The following is a 22440-nucleotide window of genomic DNA, read 5'->3' on the forward strand; positions in this document are numbered from 1 at the left end:
TAGTCTTTCTGAATTTAGATTGCGTACCAGTATTCAATAAAATTTTCGAAAGAAATTTCACACGCGGAAAAAACCTGTACCAATCTGTACTTTTTGACGAAAATCTTTAATCTTAATTTAAATTATATCATATACTGTACAGAATCTGTACCAAAAATAACGTACCTTTCCAGAAAAATCTGTGCGTGTGGCAACACTGGGTGTAGGGTTAAAGAATAATTATAAAATGAAATGAAGTGAAGCTTATCATGACATGTCATATCACAAGTATCATTGCCGTTAATCGTGTAAGGGACACTTTACAATTGCTGTTGGCATAATTTAGGTCAAACCAAAGTCGGGGCATTGAGCCGAAACCTTGGAGGTGTAAGTTTGATGGTGGGGTTTTTTTATTACCATGCAAAACTTCCGATTTGTTTCATCTGAACCCGAATGCATTCCAGAATGTGTCTGAAGCTTCTGGGCATCGTTTAAGTCGGTCACATTGAATGAGAACATCATGTTGCACAAAAATCGATATGGAAACACTGCAGAAACGATGCCAAATCGTATTTTTGAAGTGATCCGAAGCGACGGCGGCCATACATAGCTATCGGTTCTCTTCGAATTCTGCAATCTCTTTGCTGAAGATGTCTAACCAATTTTCTTACGTTATTAACAAAATGTGAAGTTATTTACGGTTTCAACAATAAATCACTTTTAATGAAGATGGACTTTTCAATACGTACAAAAACAGTAATGGATTGTGTTTCATTTTCGAAAAACTTAGGAAAAAGGACTCGGCTAAACGAACGTCTGCCACTGTATGCGTAAGTATATCAAGGTAGGGGAAGTGGGGGCATAGTGGTCACCCTAAGGAATATGACCATTTCCAGCGTCCACATACCGATTCAATTTCCGTTTCTCGAAGAATATTATAGTTCAACTCATTGTTCTTCAAGATAGCAAACAACTTTTACTATGAAAATTCAAAATAGTACGCTTTTCATCATTAGGAAAAAAGGTGAAAAATCGATCTTTTTTGCTTGGAAGCAAAGTGGTCACTCGCAATGAGATAGATTTATGCGTTTTTTTTTTCGCCCAAATTTGTTCAAATCATATTTGATATAGTAGGTACATGTATGAAATAAGCTTGGCCTATTCACCTAGAATCTCCATTTAAATTATATCATGCTTACAAAAACGTAGTAAGAAACACATAACGTTCCGCATAATGAGGTTTGGCTTAGTTGGAGTGGCATATTTATACAGTATCAAAGCTACAAAAGGATCTTCTTCAAGAGCAGAATGCGATGAGGTATATCAGCTTTAGTAAACAGAACATTATAAGTCGTTATCCACCCATGACCACTTTGCCCTCAAACATAAAAATAATTTCTATGCTAACTAATCGCTGATATTAAACAAAATATATTCACATCTCCTAGAATATGTGAACAATGATGAAAAAAAATTCATAATATTTCATGAACATGACGGTATAACACGACAAACATATTAAAAGGGATTATTCACTATAAAAAAGACAATAAATTAGAAATATTTTTTTCAATATTTCGAGAATGGCTACATTTAGAAGGAGATTGATAATAACCTTTTTTGTTTCAAATCACATCAGGATTCATAATTTGTGGCGAAAAATGATTGTTAACATACAAAAATTCGAAGTTTCGGAAATTCCTAAAAATTCGATGTTCCACAAAGTTCGTCAAAAATAGTTTTACCATCTTGGGCCCATTTTCTAAATTTTCTGCATGACTTCTATTTTGTATAAAAAAATTAAAAACAAAAATTTAAAAATATGTATTTTGGATATAGCAAACTGAATTTTTATTTTGTAAATAAAAAAAGAGTACTAATCTTTTTTCTCAGTGTACATTTTTTTCATATTTAACCATCAATACTCTATAACTCTTTCTAAGACACTATTTTGGTACGACTCATAGTTTTTGAGATATAAATTATCAAAGATTTCTCTTACTCAAATCGATACGCCCTTTTCAGAAGTTACGCTTGAGTCAAAAAATTCCCAATTGCTGTGGAAAACTCATATTTCCTCTAACAAAAACGGAATACACACTTTCATTCGAATCAAAAATACTCATGTTTTGTCATTTGTCGTTTCATTTGGAATTACTCTATTTTGACATGCGGCAGCTCTACTGAAGTACTGAAGTTCTTCAAACATAAGGTGACTATCAGTACGGTATCTATAGTCAATAGTTATACTACCAAACAAGCAGGTGAACATTTTGCCCCCCATGACCAATTTGCCCCCACTACCCCTACTGATAAAAAAAATTATTCTCGTTACACGACGTGTAAATTAACAGAACTACTAAATGTATTGAAAATCACAGCCCATGAGCATTTACAGTGCTTCCCAATTAAGATGGTAATATTATGATATCTGTCGGTGGAGATCTTGGATTCTGCGAATCTAACGTTAGCAGATATTTGTTTTAACTCAGGCTCGTCATTTAATCTATATAAATAAAAATGGAAGGCCAAATGTGTTGGTAAGCGCAAACCCCGAAGAAGAAATGGTTCGATTTGAGCCGTCTTCAATTTGTTGTCTTCGTCTCTTCCCGTAGATCAATATTAAGGAGAGAAAAATTAGAAAATTTTCAGAACCCTCTGAAGGAAGGCTTAGAAATTCGGAAAATTGGATTCCCATAGTTTCACAATCACATCATGACAAACATTGTTAGTCCGTTCGATGTTTGCGCTAACGAAATTGATCTTTTATCGAAAGTGGAAGTTGATTTTCAGGTGGAATAACGCGTGTTTGGACGTATTTAAGTATGCAAACAATATACAAAAAAGGTAATAGATATATTTAATTGTTTTACATCACCGTATTTGTTGACAGACATCGCGAATTTATTGATTTCTTTACTTTTCATTATAGAAGCGGTAAAGTACAAAGTTCATTCGCACCAGTCTTGAAAAAGACCAATTTGAAGATCCATTAACGAATAGTTCGGATACTAAGCCCATGAACGTTCGCTTAGTAAAACACCCTTAAATTTGGGCGGGACGAATTTCGCCGGGTCAGCTAGTCATGAATAATTTCACACTTTCTTCTTCCACTTAGGATCCGACAGAAACAATAATTTCCAATGAGAATGTGAGTAGCGCGCGAATTTGTTAGAATCTTCTCTGCGTTAGAAAATCTGTTATAAATCTGCTATAAAAGACGATGAAAATAAACTTTCAAATCATTTATGATATTATTAGTTCCATATTCGATATGAAATTTTCATCATATGTCACACTGAATAGGCTCAAAGCTGTGGGAATCCCCGTGGATTGTGTGAAAACATACTTTATCGTTCCAACTTTTGTGTAATAAATATTATATCGAGCTTATCTCACGAAGAAATATTCCCAGATGATATAAAACACATTAAATGAGGAACTTGCTGTTCTGCCTATTAGCTTATGTCGTAAACACGTTGAATCACGACATCACATGCACTTGTATCTTGAGCAGAAACTACCTGATAACATGTGTTTCGTAAACTATTGAATGAAGTTTCGATATCATTGCAATTTTTGGCGTAACATGAAGGACGTGAAAGATGGCAATCGCCGTTATCAGTTAATGGAGTATAATTGATAAAACATATCTGCCTCGATTGATTTTCGGGGTGCTTCCCGCGAAAATTTTATACGCAGTATAAAGCAATGTTCTCGTTCATGGAAATCACAGTACATTTGAACCTTTCAACTTGCTCACGATGATGCCGAAGAAAGTCGTGATCGTGTTAACCTTAGCGGCCCTATCAAATGCCGCGATGGTCTCGCCGATGGCGAAACAAGATACCATAGAACCTCCCGCTAGTGAACCTTCTACTCTGAGTCCCATCATCACAAGTTCTGCAATGACTAGTCCTACTACAACGGAACTGATTACTTCCACCGATGCCGTTACCAATAATCCTTCAACTACCACGATCAAGCCTTCCACCGAGGATCCCAGGATTTGCTCACAAAGTACAAACACTGCCGTATGCTTGGACTGTAACAAGATCTCCGTCTGCTTGAATGAACGACCTCTCCCGGGGAAGGATTGCCCTCAGCAAACTCCGTACTGTGTAAACGCCGAATCGGGTAGCCACTGTTCCGCACAACCTGATCCAGAGAAAGTGCAGTGCCAGGATAGGTTCCAATGCACATCGCAAGGTTACTTCCCCGGTAAGTAGTTCGCTGTGCCTCGTAACGCGCAAGGGTGTTCACTACAGTAGATGGTTCGTATCCAACAGATCCCCACGATTGCCACTACTTCTACGTCTGTGACGCCGACCTGAAACCGTTCAAGTACGACTGTATGCCTGGTTACGTGTACGACGTGAACTCCAACAACTGTCGCTGGCCTGGATTCCTGTACGAGTGCCGGAAACTTGACTGCTCTCGATCGAACGGAGTCTGGACCTATTTCGGCTCGAATAGGCAATACTACGCGTACTGTTATCATACGGAGGTGGGCCGCAACGAGGTGGCAGTCTTCAAGTGCAGTGACGGTGCCACGTTCGATGGAATTCAGTGCCAGTACAAGTGTCGGGGTGAGGGTCGGTTCCCCGATTCGCAGAGTAAAAGTCGGTACTTCGAGTGTTACGTTTCCGGCTTGGCGCTCAGGTCTCGCGTGAAGGAATGCTCCCCCGGAATGGTGTTCGATAGGGAGCGAAAAATGTGTGTGCCCCAGCGGAGAACGGTTTCAGGATAGAATGATATATGCGGTCGAAGAATGGTGCAATTAAGGCAATTTATTTAGTCCCGTGTCAATGGTTTCATAAATCACTACACTTTGTTTGGTAAAAGGCTTAATGGTGCTAATTTGGGATCCAACATGATAAACTTGGCGCCTCTGAAGACGTCGAAAAAATAAATATCGAATGAATCTTAACCTAAAGCGGGTCCAAATGTTCCAACCGAAAGCATCGAATAGTTTTTTGTTTAAATAAAATTATTTCACATTTCACATATTTGGGTTTTCTGTGTCTTAAAAACTATCTCTTATTTAAAATCTATTGCGATAGTAGGAAGCTTTACGAAAAAAATAATTATTCAATCTAAACGGATTTCACTAAACAAAGAGGGAATCGCTTCTTCGAGGTGCTCTCGTATAGGTTTGTATGTTTGCGTGACTTATCATGACCAATATTTGGCCGTTGTGAGGCTATTGTTGGTGTAAGCTTGCTGCATCTGATGGTACTCCACTGCACCGGGAGGTCCCGTCGGGGTGCAACCACTGCCCAGATTCATTCCGTAGCTCTGTCCCGGATGAGGCGGATAAGATTGGCTCCAGGAGGTTTCCTGCGGTGTGATGGTGGGACCAGCAGCCGAGCTCAGTTTGGTTACGTAGCTATCCGTAAGCGAAGTGCCGCCTCCGTGAGTTGCTGTGGGGCTCAGCTTAACCGAGGAGGAATTTTCGTGTGCAGGTTTGATGTACTCCTCGTTCATCATTTTGGTATATTCCGGCGGAATGAAATCTGAAACGTTGGAACTCGATTAGCGCCGTTTTCTAAAACTCATCTTATCATCTAACTTACCTTGACTGCTTTGGTGGAAACTCATCGCATTCGGGCCAAAGTTTTGTCCCCCGAAGTGTCCATGTTGGAAACTGGCCGAGAACGAGGTCGGGGTTTGGTTAACAAAATCATAATTTGCTGCCGCTGCCATTTGGTAGGATTCCTGCGTGGGAACACCCGGATGATACTGACTCATTGGTATCGAGCCGAGAGATCCTAGCGGTGTGGGCATCTGAGATCCGGCGTGTTTGCGTAACCTTGCCCGTCTATTGCTGAACCAAACCTGTATCCGGGCCTCGGTTAGATTCGTGTTGGACGCTAGTTCCTCGCGGGTGTACACATCCGGGTACTGGGTTCGCTGGAAGGCCTTCTCCAGCGCTTCCAGCTGTTCACCGGTGAAAGTGGTTCGAGATCGACGCTGCTTGCGTTTCAATAAAATCCCGGGCTCGGATTCGGTGTCGCTTGAATCGGAACCACGACCTACAGCAACGAAAAAAAATGTGTGGGAAACGTAAAGTTAGTAAGGGCGAACCGAACAAAAACAAGAATTTGTCAAGCGTGGCAAGGCAAAACCGATATACATCTGGTGTAGAACTGTTACTAATTGTTTTCGATTATCCATGAAATTAGTATTAAATTTTGGTTGCGAGGCCACTCGCTAATAGTCAAAATTTAATTTCACGCCCGATTGGAGCGAAATAGTCCGGAAACTCCCGTCGAACGAAAGTGCCGCCTGTGAAGGAAACAGAAACGCTGCGAACATGTAACGCCGTTCAGTAGGCAACCATACTAACAAGTTGTATGCAACGACTCAATGTCTGATTGGAAAGTGCGCTTACCCATGCGGAGAATTTGTTTATTGACAGGGTCGTATTCAGTTTTGTTGTACGATCTTAATCTTTGCAATTGTCACTGAATGACTTCGCTGTGAAGTCGAAAAGAAGGATTTGTTTTAACGAGAATGAATTTCAAATCTCATATATTGAGCGGTCAGTTATATCAGAGAAACGATCATTTGTGATTTTCATACTGCACAACTATCCATTATCCCACATATCCCGCTAATTCTAACTATCCGGTCAAGTACGGAGTATTCAATGAATCTAAATATTTTCTTATACTCGTATAAATGGTATAAACCGTGCCATTATTGAATTCACGAAACAAAGATCGACTACTAGCATTCAATCTCCTGTCAAAAATATTACTATTATCAATGAATACTCGAAATTTACAAAACAAAATGGAAGTTAATCGTCATAACTTGTTCCAACAATTATAAAAAATGCTAAAATTGCCAACAATTACAAATACTTGTCTCAGAAATGATCATCATTCAGTACTCAAAATAATTATCAGAAAAATCCAGTTCAACAAATATTTTTTTTTGTTGCAACAAGCGATTCCGTTTGGCTCCGTAAACGAGGATAGCTTTTGCAAGAGAAATATAAAATATGCATTCTAGCAAACCTGAGTCCAAAAAAAAATTTTCGCCTGCGATTGAAGGATCTCCATAGACAAATTTCATGCAATCTCGACTGGCCATTGATACGAGGGTCACTATTTATATTTCGGGAATAGGAACAAAAACAAATAGTTAAGCTGCGAATATATTTTGATTGTTTTTCAAAGTACTCGCCACGATGATCGATACACTTTTGCATGCGCTTAAACCAATTTTCAAAGCATTTATTCCAATCGACACGAGCGTCTTTTTTTTGAGCGATTGTCAAATTATGTGGGATCCAACGTGAACATAATTTTCGCACAACTAAGTGTTCATGTAAAATCGCATATATGCTGGTGGAACTAATGCTTAGGGATGCCTCAATCTCACAATAGGTTACATGACGATCTTGCTTAATCATTTCGTGCATTTCGTACAGTCGATTTTGGACGACCTTCACGAAACTCGTCGGACAGCGAACTACGACCACGATTGAATTCACTATACCAGCGATACACAGTGGTTTTTGATGGAGCTTCATCGCCAAAAGTCAAATTAAGTTGATTGACGCACTCTTGTTGTGATAATCCACGTCGAAAGTCGTAAAAAATCATCGCACGAAAATGTTCACGATTCAGTTCCATTTTTTTGCCGAGACCAAACTTTCAACTAAATATAAAATAAACAAATAGCGTCCGTATGACAAAATGTTCTGAGTACGTATATCGTCAAAAATGTCAAACTTTACGATGGAACCGTCAGATGGACTCACATGACATCAGTGTTGCCAATTCCCGAAATATAAATAGTGACCCTCGTAGTAACATCTCAGATTGTAGTGAAACGTTGTGGGTGTAAAGACATTGATCATTCAAGAAACTATGCATACTTGATTTTTTTTTTCCTTCATTTATTTAATTAGGCTCAAGTGGATAAAGAGCGACCTAAATAATAACATTAGCGCTTCTTAGGATGACATATTATATATGGGGAACATAAAATTAGGGTCGCGAGTAGCTGAGATATCGCGAACTGGCATGCGTGAGTGTACTCCTTGAGCCTCTAAATCGGCAACCATACTTGAAATCTTCAAAAAAGAATTAGACTACTTTTTTTGTAAAGGACCAAATCAAAACTCTAGTCTTTGTATAATATAAAACAAGTATTCTAGAAAAAATGCAATTTTTTTTTAATTTGCTCTAAAAAATAAAAAAATTAAAAATTGAAATTCTTTTTTCTCAAAATCGTTTTTTCTTTAAATTTAAAAAAAATATATATGAATAGCCCCTACAATGTCCAACAAGTCACCCATGATCGAAAGAAGAAATAGTCTAGAAATAGTTCAAACAACTTTTTTTCAGCGAAATTTTCTTCCAAAAAAATTTTTGGTATTTTTTTGAGTGAATTTAACAATTTAAAATTTAACATTTCATCCTTTAACAAAAATATTGTGGATATCAGAGTTTTTATGTTATAATTTTTTGTAAAAAAATCAAGGAAAAAATTTGGCCTTTTCCAAAAAGTAGTCTAATTCTTTTTCGAATATTTCAAGTGTGCAAGTTGCTTAAATGACCCATTTCATTACACTCACAACGTTTCACTACTATCTGAGATGGTACTGCCAACTCCTAAGACGAGTTGGCATGAAAATTCGTCATAGGCAAAATAGAACAGGCAGTTTTACAGAATATTTTTTTCTAACAACAAGTTTTTCATATTTTATTTGAAAAATTACTATTAATGTTCAACTCGCAACATTTTAATGAATAAATTAACGCGATTCATATATTCTGCAATTTTTTTTCTATTCAGAAACATGTCAAGAATGTGTCAAACGCGAGAATTTACACAAAAAAATGTTAAGAGGAATTTTGCATGAGTCTTCATACAAAAATGCCATATATAGAAAATATGAAAATAAGTGAAAAAAACTTTTTAAGCTAAACGGTTTCATTGTGATTAAACATAATAATGTACTAAAAGCAAGAAAATAATTAGGCAAGTAGCAGTTAGCAGTTATCACACCTCTCCTTCATTAGTCTAGGGCATTGATAAGACTAAAATAAAATCGTGGGGCACGTTGGATTTCCATTATCCACAATTAGCGACTTCATCATCGTTGAACATGATTTTATTTTAGTCTTTTCAATGCCCTAGACTAATGAAGGAGAGGTGTGATAACTGCTAACTGCTACTTGCCTAATTATTTTCTAGCTTTTAGTACATTATTATGTTTGATCACAATCTAATCGTTTAACTTAAAAAGTTTTTTTTACTTATTTTATTTCCTAGTTTTTAGTACATTATATGCTTCATTAGAATATTTCTCTATAATAAACCACTGTACTGTATTCTATCAGTCAAATAATTTCATTTGATACCGATATTGTGGGACAACCCTACAGACATACAAACATACAAACAAACAGTTCAAGGTCAATAAAACCGTTTAATAAAGTAATTTGATATTTTGTGATTGCGGTCATCTTGGATTTGGATTTTTCATGATCTACTGTGATCTACTATTCAAGCCCTTTCATTTGATACCCATATTAATGAAGTATTGAGAAAATATATAGTCCGCCATTTTGTAGCGGCCGCCACCTTGGATTGTCAAGATCATGAAATACGCAGTTTTATAATAACTACAGAGATAAAGGTGTGTTCCAAATTTCAGATCAATCGGTCAACAGAAAGGGGGTCAAATTTCTATTAATGTGAGTCAGCGCTACAGACAAACATGTTACAAACATACAAACATACAAACAGATTACAGAGCAAGCTAAATAAAACTGTTTAATAAAAATGGAGTGATGTCTGTCTGTTTTCTGATTCCAATGGACTCGGAAATCACTGAACGGCCGACGTGAAAATTGGTATGTAGGCGTTTTCGGGGCCGGGGAAGGTTCTTATGATAGTTTGAGACCCCTCATCCCTCTCTAGGGGGGAGCTGGCATACAAATGAAACTCAAATATCTGCATAACTCGAGAATTAATCAAGCAAACGAAACCAAATTTAACATGTGGAGGTTTTATGGTGAGAACTAATAAAGCAAATGAAGCCAAATTCGGGATGTGAGGGTTTTTGGGTACGAGAAATGTTTATGACACACCTCACTCCTCTGGAATGGAGAGGGGTCCCATAAAAATATTACACATATTTCAACCAAACATGACAATTGAAAATTTTGTTAGTCCATTTAATGTTTGCGCTAATGAAATTGATATTTGTTCGAGAGTGGAAATGGATCTTAATGTGATAAAACGCACTCTTATATCTTCTTCTATCTATATAAATAAAAATGGATCGTGGAATGTAAGAGCAAAACTCGAGGAAGGAATTGTCCGATTTAGGGCTGCCTTTATTCTATCATACTTTCTGTACCAAACATTTATACCATGTAACGGAGAAATATGTTATTTGCAAGTGGATGAAAATCAGGAACAATAATTGTGTCTGAAAATAATCTGATATTATAATGACGAGTTTTGGTAGACGTTCTAAAATTTTTATAGTAAAAGGTAATTTTGAAGGGTAGATTAGAAGATCAATCAATGAACAGTTCTGCGATTGGACCCATGAACGTGCGCTCTGTAAGAAAACATGAATGTTTGAAGATATTGAAAACAAAAAATAAATTTTGGATGTGACGAAGTTTGCCGGGTCAGCTAGTTGAACATAAAAAAGAAAAACAATTTGAATAAATAATTAATCAATTTACAGGAATTCTTGTTTGATCAATTTTTGATCGTGACACTCTTCAAATTTTAGAAAGATTAGAATATTCAAAAACGTTCAGCAAGAATTGTATGTTGTGTTCCAAACTTTATAAAATTTCTTTAAATCTGAATATAACCATATTCCTTTATATTTCTTGAGTCAGAACATATCATTTGTGGTTCCATACAGTCAAATAAATAATGGGTTCATGAATTTGTTAATCTAAAAACAGTCAAGGCGTGTTATTTGATGACCAAACAACCAAGCTCGAAACAAAAAAGAGAAAGAAGTTTCCTTTGCTCCAACTTTATAGTCCGAGATTCTATCGTAACCTCAACGTCATTTTCACCTGATGTCACACATTTTCTCACCTTTTCTTTCAAGTGTCCTTCAGACATGCCCTTTACGTTTACTCGCTCTTTTTTTTTTTTTTTTATTTAAATCGTTTATTTTTACAGGCTCAGTTACATAGGTTTAAAGGAGCCGAACTCCTTACTGTATTGTTACTAGTATATATATACATTTTTCCTTAATTCTAATGTTAATAATATAGGAAACCGATTACTCGCGGTCAACTCGAGTTTAGAAGGGTGACATATTTTCTTCAGGAAAAGGAGGGGATATGAGGATATGTTGACATTGATCACACTCACACTCTCAATCACACTCATCACACTCAATTCTTAAACCTATCTTATATCTAATATGTATTTACATTTCATCTTATTCTTAAGAAGGGATCCGATCTCTCACAAAGGAAAAGGAAAAGGAAAAACTAAGGGTATAAGGACAATCACACACGAAGATCGATAGCTTTAAGGAATACATATATTTGGGACATGTAATCAAGGTCTAACCGAGCCAACACGTCTCTCACCGGCACATTGGGCTGCCTTCCTCGGGCCCGAATTACTCGCTCTTGAAATGAAACAAAATCATTTGCGATTAAATGCCACATTCTTTGTGCTGCCCTTTTCTCGAAACGCGACCGCCCCTTCATCACGTTGGGAAGTTATAAATGTCAAAACCAATTTCATTTCCCGTAGCCCGAAGAGAACGATGCTTTGAACGAGACCGAGTTCCGGACTTTTTGGGCGGTATTGTTTTGCCGTAAAATATCCCTGATCACCAGACGCTGGGGATGACGATGGAGTAACTTACGATGGTCAATCGGAAGCGAGAAGCTGGGGGAAGGCAACTGGCCGGCTTATAGAACGCGTTACCATAGTTTACGATTTGCTTGACATAAACTGCTAATTCGGTGCTTTGCTTAAGCAGGATAAAATGGTGGTTTTGCTCGTGAGACCAGGTGTAAACTGGAACGGTATGTTTTATTGTTTTTGGCGAAATGAAGACGCATCCTCGTGAACTGGGAAAAAGATTGCAACTTTCTGCACGAGTTTATCGCTTGTAAAGATGAAGACAATTTATGAGACCCACAATTCGTTCCAATTGTGGATGGAAGATATTCGTGAATGAAACTTTGTTGAAGAGTTGCATAATCTTACACTTTGTTCTTTACTCTCTTCCTCTAAGCCCCAGGATGTATTCCTGTCCACGAGCTAGCCCATTGAGGAGGACTAGGTTTCATTCTCACCCCACTCGATCTACTCAATTAAATTTCCATACACGCACCCCGAAATGTCTCACGTCATTAATCTTCACCGGCTCAACGTCTCAACAGCGACAGGTTTCGTATTTCAAGTTCACCGCCACGAAACGGCAGTCCCAAAACTTGTCACCGGCGGCATCCCTTCAAAGTCGATCCACGCTTTGATTCATGGGATTTCTCTCCCACAGCAGAAAAAAGGAAACCAAACGCCCGAAGAATGGGCTGGCGGTTGTTTTTTTTTTCCTTTAGTGTCCTTTCTTGCGTACCGGTAAGGTACAACGATACCGAAACCACCCGGGAAGCAAAATAATGTTGTACGACAACCCTCTAAATGTTGTCACCTCGCACGTCACCGGCAGAGGATCGTCATTGATGCTGGGAATGGGGTGAGATAGCAAGGGAGGCGTGAGGAAGCAAACGATCTGTTTTTGACACCATCTAAGAGAGGCTGAGATACATTAGAACGAGATGTATTTCCGTAGATTTGCGGACGCGAAAAGTTACTTCCATCATGATGTAAATGTAAATAGTGAATATTGCGAGCTTATGTAAATGAGTAAAATATATTGGACTAAAAAGTAGTTTCGACTGAGAGGCAAATATCTTCAATGCTGTTCGATGACCTTTGCTGTCATTCTGGTAGCTCACATTTGTTGAAACCTATTCTAACAATTTATCAACATTGAACTTGATAAACAAAATCTATAAGAACGTTAAACAATTCAGAACACCTTAACTGGTTTTAAAATGACTGTAACACCGCGTTGAACTATGTAGGTTTTTTTTTGCTGAAATTTCCACTGACACGCGACATAAAATTGACATCGATATTTCTGAAAAACTAACTTCCAGATAAATGAACATCTAGCGCTAAATCATTTCTGTATTTTTTTTAAATCAAGATAAATATCGGGTAAGGGATAAAATATTCTGTTATTAAAGAATTTAGTAAACTAAGACAATATTGTTGTAATGGATCGGTTACCCAACCATGCAAAATTAATCTGTCATACCTCTTTTATCACCGATATATTTCAATCAAAAATATTTCTGTAGTAAAAGGTCGTACTTGTACTTACTACTACCTGGCTTCTTCTTGGATGGCACTAACGTCTCAGTGGAATTTTTGCCTTTTCAACGCAGGTTTTACTTGCGTCATTTTTATTAGTAGTACTTTGTTGAGATTTCTATGCCGGATAACACGCCTTGAATGTATTCTTACATATAATAAAACAAGTAAAGCATGTCACAAAACAAAAAGTACCCCTACAGGTAATCTTCGATATAACGTACATTTCACTTTCAAAATTGTACGTTGTATCGAAGCACAATGAAGTACTCACAAACGTAGTCTATAATACATTATTGTGTTGCTGTTTTAGTACAGTTGATGAATAACTTCAATCAGAAGACGAAGCCAGCCTTTCTCATGATGTTTCCCTTCGTACTGTTGATTAAAGCTTGATTCATTTAGAATCCAGAATCACAAAACCAGCTGTATTTCGGGATTGGTTGAAGGTACAAAACTTGTTTTAGCATCACAATATAGATAATTAATTGTTCTATCAGAAAAAAATAATACTTTGGAAATGTGTACGTTATATCGAGGTAAAATGTAACGATAATACGTTAGATTTGTATGAATCATACCAACAGCAAGTTGGAAATTTATATAATATAATTGAACAGGGAAGTTAACGCCTAAACGACAACTACTACCGTGTAACCAGCAATTTATATAATCATAAACATATATACATACACACGATTAAAACCCGACTCGGACTAGAAGATTTTTTTTGTTATCAGAGAGAGAGAGAGAGAGAAAGAGAGAGAGAGAGAGAGAGAGATCTTAAAATCATAAAATCTTTTAGTGAGGGCAAGTTGAGACAGATGTTTTTTCGTTGCTTTCAATCCATTGTTTGGCCTATTGCGTGTACGTGTTATTGTGATTGTTTGTTCATTGATTGTTTGTGAAAATCGCTGCTGATTTTTTTCTCTGAATAAACATTATGAAATATGATCTTACATCGAACCTGTGTGTTGTAAAAACAGAAAATAAGAAAAATTGCACATATGTTGTTCATATCAAATTATAACATGTACTTTTGTCGGCCGATAAACATATTTTCACATACAGTTTGCGACTTTTGAAGAAGAAACATCTTATCTTTTCCCACTAAATTTCAAGAATATAAATCCCATATGTAAACTATCCAATCCAACGATATCTATGAATAGCTGTCTATTGTTGTTGGGTTCCAGCTAACATTTTATGTTGTTATTAATACCGCTGGACGAAATAGCGAAAGAACGGTTCAAAAGAACCGAAAGGCTTTAAACTGTTTGTATGTATGGGAGGAGACATCTCTTTTTTTCTTTTTTCATCTGTTTTGGGATTGCACCCAAAAAAAGTCCCAATGATCTCAACGGAGATCGAACCGAGGCCGGCTAGAATGCAAGGCTGTTTTACACGACCACGCTACACACATAGCCGCTGGTGCTGTTGCATCGGTCTGGGTCGTGTATGTGGCAAAGTTTGCGAATAGCTTTAATGCGTGCTTATTTACTATGTGTTTCTTGTTTCGCTCGCTCAAACTGACCTTATATTGATTAGTGTATATATATTATACAAATGATATACAACTATTGGGGAGTAGCGTATTTTTTGTTATTTTCAGGTTCATTTAATGTAATAAATCGGGATGCCAAAACTTGTGCTAAAAATTAGTTTTGGGTGTAATAAATTCAAAACACAGAACACATTCATTGGCAGGATTTTTCTGTGTTCACAACTTTCTTTGATGATTTGCATACCAATCGATTCGGAAATTCTCTAAGATTAGTTTGATGTGCTAAATATTACTATTTCCTAATCCCTAAACAGTGTAAATTAATGAAAACTGGAAGCATTCCATATACATATTTTGAAAAAAAAAAATCATTGACAATATAACAATATTTTGAAAAAATAAAAATTTATTTTTCTCGAAAACATGTTTTTTTTAAATTCTGAAAAAATATATATAAATAACCCACAAACTTTTCAAAAAGTCACCCATACATCGGAAGATGGGCACTTTTACAGGGAAAATGTTTTTCGAACATCAACTTTTTCATGTTTTTCTTTGAAAAATTACTGTGAATGTTTATTTCGTAACATTTGTATGTATAAATTACTGCGATTCACATGCTCTGCTACCTTTTTTTTATTCAGAAACATGTCGAACACGAGAATTTACACACAAAAAATGTAACGAGTGAAACATTATTTTTTTCCAGAGGTCTCCATACCAAAATGTCCTATATTCCAGAAACTATAAAAGATAGAAAGTTGACGTCTTCGAAGAAAGTTCATATTTTAATTAGATCTAAAACTTTGTTGAATACACTATATTGACGAATTTCATGCCAACTCGACTGGCCGTTGGCAGCACATTTCCTACATTTCATCCTTTGACATGAATTTTGTAGGTATCATAGTTTTCATGTTATAATTTTTTGTAAAAAATAAAGAAAAAAAATTGGTTTTTCCAAAAAGTAGTCTAATCATGTCTTTACACCCACAACGTTTCACTGCTATCTGAAATGGTGCTGCCAACTCCTAAGACAAGTTGGCATAAAATTAGTCTACTGCTGTCTTGACTTAAAACAAAATTAGGATTAGTTGTAATTTGTTCAAAGAAAACATGAAAAAAAACACGCTTTTCGTTAGAAAAACGTTGATCACTGACAGTTACAAAATAAGGAAATCTATATACAGTCAACTCTCCCTAACTCGATATCCAAGGGACCATCGAGTTAGGGAGGTATCGAGATACAGAACATTTTTTCATATTTTTTTTATGCCACAAATTGCAAATATATGATGTTAGGGTAAGTATCCCAATATTAGGGCTTAAAAATATGGCCCAATTAGGAATAAACTAATTATGGTACATGGGGTTTACTATAATTGGTACCATTGCGTATACAGGATATTACTATAATTGATTTGTTTTTGTGCATTAGTACATTTACCCTATATGTACTAATGCGCATGTACTATTATACATTCTTTTCTCAAATTTTAATATAAATTTAAAATACATAGGATGTTTGTTTAGTAGGCCAATTTTATTGTAAAATGGAATTGGAAATGGAAAAGGAACTAGGTTAACAAAGAAAATATTAATTATGTATGTAATTCAAACTAAATTGTAACGATCACGCAGGAACTGTTCAATCGCAAAGAAATGTTCAAATAGTTTCACGGGAACATTTTCAGTTGATTGCAATATTTCGGACATATTCTTTAGGTTCGATTTAACGTTCGAAGGTGTAATTTCAAAACAATCAGCTGAAACTTCCTGAACCTCCTCTAACTCCATAGGACTACTATTTTCAACGTTTTTTTCAGCTTCTTCAACACTTTCCAGTATATCGGTATCAGTCATTAGATCACAGCAAATCACGTTTAGATCCATTTCGCAATATTCATCAAATGACGATGAACAATCGAATGGTACTGCACTGTCGACAGCAGCAAGCTCACGACGCATTAATTCTGCCAGCGGAATATCATCATCATCATTTATGGAAAATCCGGCTTTCCTGAAGCAATTTTGAACAGTCTCAGATTTAACCTTGTTTATCCAAGAGCGTGAAAGTAATTCAATTGCATCCAATACCGATATATCTGAAGGGTCCTAGAGTATATTTGAATACAGCATGAGTGCTGAATAACACTCATACTGTATTCAAGGAAAAAAATACCGTTGTATCCTCCATTTCTAGCAGTCTTCGTTTTACTAATTCATGGCGATAGTACTGTTTCAGGTTCTTGATTATGCCCAAGTCCAGCGGCTGAACTACTGAAGTAGAGTTTGGTGGAAAAAACTGCAAATTTATCGATTTAAGCTTTGGTTGGATAGATTTTGGGTGCGCTGTACAATTACCAACGAACATGACCACCTTTGAGGAGAAAGAGATATAAGTATGATACATTCCCATTACACATAATTCTCGAGTCAATACCTTTCTATTTTCTTTGGAAAATCTTTCGTCTAGTTGCATAATCCATTTCTCAAAAAGAATAGAGGTCATCCAGGCCTTGGTGTTACTCTCGTATATCACTGGTAATGATTTCTTCTTTTTGAAACACCGTGGGTTTTTACTCTTTCCAATGACCAGCAATGGTAGTTTATCGCTTCCGTCCATGTTGGTTGCACACATGACTGTCAGACGTTGTTTCGAATATTTTCCTCCGTGGCAAGTTCTGATCGAAATGCAAATGTTTCGTCTGGCAAACATTTGTAGAAAAGTCCTGTTTCGTCTGCATTGTAGATATCACGTGCATCATACTCGGCGATTATACTGGGTAGGGTTTGCGAAATCCAGTTGTCCGTTACACTGAGATCTACACTGGCACTCTCGCCACATAGCTTCCGAAATGTCATCTTTTGCCGTTTTAAAAATTTACTTAGCCATCCAGAACTTCCTTTAAAATTGGGAATTCCCAGTTTCTGGGCAAATTCGCAAGCCTTCTCCCGAAGAATAGAACCTGAGAGAGGTAAATTATTCTCTCTGGCTTGATTGACAAAAATTTTCATTGACCGTTCCAGCTTCTCGTTCCCAACCAACCTTATACGCTTTTTGTCCACATTCAATTTTCCCATCCGATGCCATTTTTCCTTTTGCTTGAATAGTGTTGACACCGTACTTTGTGCAATACTGAAATCTTTTGCAACTTCAGACACCTTTCGCCTATACTTTTCGACCTGCTCGATGATGCTAAAACGTTGCGCTATGGTTAGCGTTTTAATCGTTCGCTTGAAAGGTTTTCCCTGGTTTTCCATACTTGAAAAAAAAAATCCTTGATAATACGAACACTTCGTCTTCACTTTCAAGAGCAATTGAAATGACAGCTAGAAGCGCACAAAAACAAGTACGCGAAAATCAATCGAGTTAGCGAGGTAAAAATCCATGGAAAAATGAAACAAAGCCCATCGAGTAAGAGAGGCATCGAGTAAGGGAGGTATCGAGTTAGGGAGAGAAGAATGCATGTAAAATCAAAGGTGCCATGAAATTCATCGAGTTAGGGAAAATATCAAGTTACAGAACATCTAGTAAGGGAGAGTTGACTGTATATATATATATATCTATATATATATATATATATATATATATATATATATATATATATATATATATATATATATATATATATATATATATATATATATATATATATATATATATATATATATATAAATCATATATATATATATATATATATATATATATATATATATATATATATATATATGGATTTCTGTCTGTCTGTCTGTCTGATTCTTATGGACAGTAGTTTCCGAGTCCATAATAATCAGACAGACAGAATCGATCGACGTAAAAAATTGTATGTAGGGGATTTTGAGACCGGGGAAGGTTTTTACGACAGTTCGAGACCCCTCCTCACTCTCCCAGGGGGGCTGCTATACAAATGAAACACAAATTTCAGTATAACTCGAGAATTAATTAAGCAAACGAACCCAAATTTGCATATTTTAGAATACAATAAAAGTTTCTATGTTGGATAGACACTACTCCTGCTCTCTAAGGGGGGGGGGGGGGCGGTGGAGTTTACCATACAAATGAAACACAATTTTTTTATTATGTCGTCTTACTTTGTCCTCCTCTATATGGATTAAAGTTGAATAATCTTTTCTCAATGATTTGCCAGTTGCCCTCCGAGAGACGCTGACATGATAGGGGAAGTGGGAGCATAGTGGTCACCCTAAGGAATAGCACATTTTTTATCATTATAAAAAAGGTGAGAAATGGACCTTTTTTTTGCTTGGAGGTAGAGTGGTCACTTGCACATATCAAGCTAAATGGGATAGATTTATGCGTTTTTTCGTTCAAATTTCTTCAAATCATATTTGCTTTAGTAGGCACATATATAAAATAAGTTTGGCCTATTTACCTAGAGTCTCAATTTAAATTTTCTCATGCATATAAAAACGTAGTAGGACGTAAGTCGTGACTTCATTCGTGTAATGAGTAGACTTATGTCCAACCACTACTCGCTAGATGTGCATCTCCACAGAATAAATCTTGTTCAAAGCAACGTCTGTCGGTGTGGAAACGGTTACGATGACATCGCTCACGCAGTTTGGCAATGTACGGATAATTACGCAGCCAGAGAGTACCTTTTGAATGCCCTTGAGGCCCGAGGAAGACCACCCTATGTTCCTGTTAGAGACGTGTTGGGAACTCGCGACATCTGCTATATGCAGTTGATCTATATGTTTGTGAAACGGTCTAGTATAAGAATTTAATGCTTTTGTGTTTTTTTTTCATTTTCGTTATTAGTTTGTTTGTCTTGTCCCTTCATCTCACCGTCGCCCACCCTCGACAGATAGTCGAGCACCAGATGCTATCCCTGGTCATTTTGCACAATGCTACAGTGCGTGCGGCAACTCTCGGTTGAGACAACGATACCACATATCCATATCCCTAACCTGATTCGTCCCACAAAAAAATGTTGCCCTTTTAACCTCGAGTAAACCGCGAGTAAAGGGTGTGTCACATCAAATTGCAACACGGAAAAAACGCTGTAGAAATTCGCCCAGTAGACCGATCCTTTTGAAAATTTAAGACAGTAAAATAAAAACTATTAAACAACTTTTGGCATTTTCTTTTTATACATATTTCGAGCCCGTATGCTCGCACCTTCCTCTTTACCCCGTCCATAAGGTTCTGTACAACGTCAGGTTGTAGTTTTTTTTGAACAGAAATCCATTTTCTCTTGAAGTCCGCCTCCGATTTGACAACTTTTGGGTTCTTCCGGAGGGCCTGGTTCATAATCGCCCAATATTTCTCTATTGGGCGAAGCTCCGGTGCGTTGGGCGGGTTCATTTCCTTTGGCACTTTGGTCCTTTGAATAGTGGCACGAAGCGAGATCCGGCCAGAAGATGGTCGGGCCCTCGTGCTGCTTCAATAGTGGTAGTAAGCGCTTCTGTAGGCACTCCTTAAGGTAAACCTGCCCGTTTACCGTGCCGGTCATCACGAAGGGGGCGCCCCGCTTTCCGCAAGAGCAGATCGCTTGCCACATCATGTACTTTTTGGCAAACTTGGATAGTTTCTGCTTGCGAATCTCCTCCGGAACGCTGAATTTGTCCTCTGCGGAGAAGAACAACAGGCCCGACAGCTGACGAAAGTCCGCTTTGACGTAGGTTTCGTCGTCCATTACCAGGCAATGCGGCTTCGTCAGCATTTCGGTGTACAGCTTCCGGGCTCGCGTCTTCCCCACCATGTTTTGCCTTTCGTCGCGGTTAGGAGCCTTCTGAACCTTGTATGTACGCAGGCCCTGCCGCTGCTTGGTCCGCTGGACGAATGAACTTGACAAATTCAGCTTATTGGCGACATCCCGGACCGAACTTCTCGGATCACGTCTAAACTGCTTAACTACGCGCTTGTGATCTTTTTCACTGACGGAGTATCCATTCTTGCCGTTCTTCACCTTCTGGTCGATGGTTAGGTTCTCGAAGTATCGTTTTAGTACTCTGCTGACCGTGGATTGGACGATTCCCAGCATCTTACCGATGTCCCGATGTGACAACTCCGGATTCTCGAAATGAGTGCGCAGGATTAATTCACGACGCTCTTTTTCGTTCGACGACATTTTTCCAAATTTACGAAAAATTTACAGTGAAGCGTGGCCAACGTGATCTATACACTCTTATCTGATTATAAGCGAAAGCTGAAGATATAATTCCTAAAAATTAAATTTCTACAACGTTTTTCCGTGATGCAATTTGATGTGACACACCCTTTATTCGGTCGAATCCTACTAAACATAGCAATTAGTTGAAACTTTGTATAAACGATTGCGATTGTATATACAAGTATGCGATTGAGCCTTACAAATAAATGAATTGGAAAAAAAATAAAAACGTTGTAAGATACACATAACGTTCCACATAATGAGGCTTGGCTTAGTTGGAGTGGCATATTTTCCAGGGCCAAAGCTACAAAAGGAGCCTCTCCCAGAGCAGAATGTGATAAGGTATATCAGCTTTAGTAAACAGAACATTGTAAGTCGTTATTCACCTATGACCACTTTGTCCCCAAACATCAAAGTAATTTCTATGCTAATTATTGGCTGAGATTAAACAAAATATCGGTTCATCTCTCCTAAAATATGTGAACAGTCGTTCAAACTGTTGATTTGTCCAACATATATGATTGAATGAACTAAATTTCACGAGAAATTCCTTAGATACCATGCGCACAGAACTACGGCCGAATGGATATCGAGAGAGCAATTTCTGTTTTTATGTATATTTTGACATGTAACAACTCTACTGAAGTACAGGGTGACTCAAAAGTCATTAAATTCTTCAAACATAAGGTGCCTATCTATACGTCATCCATAGTTAATAGTTATACTACCAAACACGCAGGTGACCAATTTGCCCCCACTACCCCTACACGAGTCAAATGAAGTGTTCGTTCTATGGACTATGAGGGAGGAGCGAGGAAATATAGTGATTTAAGCACCGTCATTTCTCGATATATATGGATATGACATATTTTTACGGATCTATTACAATAAAGAAAATTATACATTCTTTGATTCGATTTGTTACCTTAGCATCTTCGATACAAACCCTAGTCAAAAAAGTCATAAAAACTCAAGTCAATGTATTAAGTTTTTTTTCATAACATCAGATTTGGTAGTAGAATTCTCCAATTTCTACAGACAAGAAATTCTTTCTAAGTATCGTAAGAGTGAGTGTACATAAGTGTACATGTACATCAAATATTTGAATATGTTCAACGAACGAAAAATATGTAATTTAGATAAGACCCTCGCGGAGCTCTGTCGGACGTGGATCAACGGTTGGGAATCATTCATGAGTCACTTGTAAACCTTGTGTAGGTCTTGTCCCAGGAGATTGAAGTTCGCTGTCTCCTATCTTAATTCAGGCTAAGATATAAATAGTTTCAGGTACGAGTATAGAATAAATAAATGTCTAAAACTGCCCCCTTATAATCAAATTATGAGCTGAAACGCTGAACTATTCAAAACAATATGAATAATATAACCCTTCAATATTCTACACATTGTTGCATGTTC

At 37.2% G+C, this 22440-nt stretch overlaps 2 protein-coding genes across 3 annotated transcripts in view; one reads left to right on the plus strand and one right to left on the minus strand.

Annotated features, from left to right (window-relative positions):
* Window positions 1–3740: 3740 nt before the first annotated feature.
* LOC129768658 (uncharacterized) lies at window positions 3741–4839 on the plus strand. Its single transcript, XM_055770436.1, has 2 exons — window positions 3741–4200; window positions 4269–4839. The coding sequence occupies exons 1-2, from the start codon at window positions 3744–3746 to the stop codon at window positions 4727–4729; spliced, it is 918 nt and encodes a 305-aa protein (XP_055626411.1). The 5' UTR covers window positions 3741–3743; the 3' UTR covers window positions 4730–4839.
* Window positions 4581–22440, minus strand: part of LOC129768657 (protein gooseberry-neuro) — a 150981-nt gene continuing 133121 nt past the window's right edge. Inside the window, exons 5-6 of one of the 2 annotated variants that reach the window (XM_055770434.1) lie at window positions 5556–6014; window positions 4581–5495 (exon numbers count right to left, since the gene is read on the minus strand). In XM_055770434.1, the coding sequence (XP_055626409.1) occupies window positions 5155–5495; window positions 5556–6014 (800 nt within the window). In that variant the 3' untranslated portion in view covers window positions 4581–5154. The remainder of the gene's footprint in view (window positions 5496–5555; window positions 6015–22440) is intronic. The other variant, XM_055770435.1, reaches the window with a different exon arrangement.

This window comes from Toxorhynchites rutilus, chromosome 2, assembly GCF_029784135.1.
Source record: "Toxorhynchites rutilus septentrionalis strain SRP chromosome 2, ASM2978413v1, whole genome shotgun sequence".
NCBI classification, from domain to species: Eukaryota; Metazoa; Arthropoda; class Insecta; order Diptera; family Culicidae; genus Toxorhynchites; species Toxorhynchites rutilus.